We start from the raw sequence: 4,116 nt of genomic DNA on the forward strand, positions 1-4,116 counted from the left end.
TTATATTTATTTATTTATTTATTTATTTTATTTTTGGTTTTTTGAGACAGGGTTTCTCTGTGTAGTCCTGGTTGTCCTGGAACTCACTCTGTAGACCAGGCTGACCTCAAACTCAGAAATTCTCCCTGCCTCTGCCTCTGCCTCCAAAGTGCTGGGATTAAAGGCATGTGCCACCACGCCCCGCTGCTTTTTTTTTTTTTTTTTTTTTTAGTATTATGAACTAATTTTGTTAAGTATTATCAATTCTTATTAAATAATCTAATTTATCATTAAGAAGTAGAGTGTGCTTTTCAATGCAGGTATCTTATATTCTCATAACAAATCTTAATGACTAAATTAACCTTTAACTATGTGGCAATTAGTACTCCAATAACACTTCAGTGTGGCAAACAGTGGATTAAGTTTTTCACGTGTGCATATACCTTCCAGGAGAATATGTGAATATTTGAATAATTGTGAAAATAAAAGAAGCTGATTTATCATATGTACTTTTATATTATCAACAAAAGATTCAATGAGTTCGAGAAGTTTGATTCTTCGTGGAAATGCAACAATTCCTTTTGTGCCAAATAATTAAGGATTCTTTGAAGGAATTAATTAAAATAGAATGACACTATTCAAGATGAAAATTAAACAGTCCTTAAACAGATGGCTCAAATGCTTCCAGTAAAACACAATCCCCCGAGTAAGAATCATATGGAGTCTAAGAAGTATCATTTCAGAGAAAATCTTGGAATGAAGGAAGAGCTCTGGTAAAATTGCAGTTTTCTACTTCTGAGTCGTTAAAAGGTGTATTGGTTGCTCTTCTGCTGCTGAAATAAATGACCCCAGTGAAAAGCAAGTTAGAGAAGAGCATGAATTTGAACAGCCAGAAAAGGAAAAAAAAATGCTACAAACTGAATTTCACAACAGATGCTGGAACACACTTTCTTCTGACACCCTAAAGCCAGATCTTCAGTACAGAATTGTCTAGATCAGATCCTAGGTCTAAGCACTGCTGATTCATCACTGCAAATTCCAATCACTTCTGAAAGCCAGCCTGGTGTTTAAAAGGCCAAGAATCATTCTCCTATTGTCTGCCTCCCCACATGTTATATGGGAAAGTATTAGGCAGAGTAAACATGGGCACTTCTTCATTTTGCTGTTTATTTGTAGTTTTATTCGTATACATGTTACTAATATATAGATATATTAAGTCCAGTGGGGTGATACACATCTCCTCTCAGAACCTAGGGGGAACACTCATGAGTTCAAGGCCATCTTAGGTAATTGTGAATTCCAGACCAATATGAGCTATAGAGCTATACTGCTTCAAAGAAACAATTACTTATGTACCTATACATACAGAGAGGAAAAGAGACAACGCCCCCCCTTTTAATCCTATCTACAAAAATACATGAATAAAACTTAAGTGAAGTAGATAAAATTGTAGTGTTGGACTAGACATGGCTGTAGACACTTCTAATCTCAACACTAAACTGAAGCATAAGAATTTACATGCCAGACCCAATTTTAATAGTACATATAGGGGCCTGGGAAGGTGAATCCATATAAGTACTTATAGATCTTGCAAGGGACCCAGTTTTGGTTCCCAGCACCCACATGGTGGCTCACAATCATCTGTAACTCTAGCTCCAGCGGATCTGAGTCCCTCTTCTGACCTCCTCAGATGCCAGATATACACATGGTACACATACATATCTGGACACAAAACAACCAAACCATACATACAATATAAAATAAATGTCTTTAAACTGTACACATATCTAAGCAATATAATGGTTAATCTCAATTGTCGACTTGTTGAAATCTAGACCCACATGGGAGACAAATCTCTTGGCATACATGTTTGGAATTTTTTTGGCTAAGTTAATTGAAGTGGGAAGACTCATCCACTGTGGGCAGCACCATTCCCTAGGAGGGTATCTTAGACTGTATAAAAAGGAGAAAGTGAGCCAAGCACAAGAGTCTATCCATTTCTGCTTCTTGGTCTTGGGCCCACATTGTTTTGGTTGGGGTATTTTATCCCAGCAACAGGAAAAGCAACAAATACAGATTATTAACAAATGCAACTGAAAACTTAGAATCTTTACAGCATATTGATTTGAGCAATCCATTTTTAGTAAACTTCAGATGTCCCCAAGTAAGAGCGTTATGCATTCACTCTGCTACTATATTACAGGGTGTGTGGTTCTTTAGTTGTTGGTGGTAGTGGTTTGGTTTTTGGTTTTTTGATTGTTTGTTTATTGTTTTTTTATTTTTTCATATTCTGCCAAGTAAAGTAAGTAAGTTAAAATGAGGCAAATTATTTCCACACCAAGAAGAAGAAGAAGAAGAAGAAGAAGAAGAAGAAGAAGAAGAAGAAGAAGAAGAAGAAGAAGAAGAAGAAGAAGAAGAAGAAGAAGAAGAAGAAATGAATGTTGTTCCTACTGGTGATACCTATGCACCTCCACAGAACAAAATTCTCAGAATTTTCGATATTCTGTTTTCTAGCTGCCCTGACCTTCAAGTGCCTGGGAGACCAGTGGCCAGTGTACTGCAGAGTGATCCGGGAGAAGAATCTTTGCCAGGACATGCGGTGGTACCAGCGGTGCTGTGAGACGTGCAGGGACTTCTATGCCCAAAAGCTACAGCAGAAGAGTTGACCTCTGGCAGGATGGCTGACCAGCTCACAGCTTTTCTGCTATTGCATTATTTATAAACACACACACTAGCATGTTTTTCAGACCAAATATTATCAGATTAACATATAATTTAATCAAATTAATTTATTTGCCTGCCAGGCATCTAATGTGGTGTTTGTTTTAGACGTACAAACATTTTGATTTTATACTATGAGGCTTCACAAATAATTTTGTATGAATGAGTAAGTTGGGTCTAGTAAACTAATAAGAAAAAAAAGAAATGATTTTTTTTTCCCATTTAGGGCTGTCTCTATGGTGCTATTTTCTCTCCACCAAAACCATTAAGTTATCCAGTGTATACACTACCTTAGCATGATAGCTTAGCTATGTATGCAGAAAATGATGTGTTTTCTTGTGTCCTGCTGCAGAATCTGCCCATTTTCTGTTAATGGCAGGAGATGTGTAAACAGAACAAACCTCACAGTCTTGAAAAGTCTGAGAGAATGTATTATGAATTTGATTCAGATTTTTAGAGGTGCGCATAGGAGACATTCTACTGTAACGATACCTTTATAAATAATGGAAAAGTCAAGACAGAGACTTTGATCCTGTTGGCGAACATGCACTTGAACACAAGCACTGTGAGCCTGATGCACTGTATTGATGTACACTGAATCACCGTTGCGCTGTTTGTGTAGGTGTAGAGAAGCTGTGACGGAAGTGGCAGCTCCCTATAAAACCTGTATTATTGTAACATGCCATTAGACTGGCTTTTAAAAGGTATTTCAAACGGAGAAAACAATGGATCCATCCACATCTTTCCATCTCCTAGCAGACTTATGAAAGAGGATCGTACTGCGACTCACAAATCATATGAGCAATGGTAGTAAATATTTTTTTCCTTCTTTTCCCTAGGAAATAAGAAAATGAGATTCAGATAATATTTTGATAGTACCATTGTGTTTTTTTTTCCTTTTTTAAAAAATAAAATTATAATTCTCTGAAACATTCAAAAGACATCTTAATTTTTTTTTCTTATAAGAAAATATTGCACATGGTTCACATGGTTTCTTAGATTATTTTTTTTTCTCAATAAAATATGCGAGGCTTCCTTTGGGAAGACAGGCCTTCACAGGGCTGTCCACATTTCCACACTTGGCAAGAAGAGGCATTGTCTGCCTCTGTTCTGAACTCTTCACTGCCGGAAGCTTGCAGAGTGAGCCACAGGGAGACAGAAGATCTCTTTGGGGAGCAAGGGGGATGTGTGCTTACTTCAAGTCCTAAAATGCTCAGGTTCCCTAAAATTGAGGTTCCTTTCATACAGTGCAACCCACTTCATGTGCAAGTATCGGCTGACCCTCTTTAAATTACTCTTGATGCAAAAAAAAACAAAAAAAAACAAAAAACAAAAACAGCTCTAATCTTAAAGCAAACTAGACATAGTTTATTCTAGAGCCATCTTTGAGTGGCCAAAACCTGGGAATACAGATTT

General features: G+C 36.9%; 1 protein-coding gene across 1 annotated transcript in view; it reads left to right on the top strand.

Moving 5' to 3' along the window:
* Positions 1-3,635, top strand: part of Adamts19 (ADAM metallopeptidase with thrombospondin type 1 motif 19) — a 196,553-nt gene extending 192,918 nt beyond the window's left edge. Inside the window, exon 23 of the mRNA XM_021214717.1 lies at positions 2,494-3,635. Coding sequence (XP_021070376.1) covers positions 2,494-2,645 — 152 coding nt within the window. The 3' untranslated portion in view covers positions 2,646-3,635. The remainder of the gene's footprint in view (positions 1-2,493) is intronic.
* Positions 3,636-4,116: the final 481 nt, after the last annotated feature.

The sequence above is a fragment of the Mus pahari genome, chromosome 15 (genome assembly GCF_900095145.1).
Source record: "Mus pahari chromosome 15, PAHARI_EIJ_v1.1, whole genome shotgun sequence".
Lineage (NCBI taxonomy): Eukaryota > Metazoa > Chordata > Mammalia > Rodentia > Muridae > Mus > Mus pahari.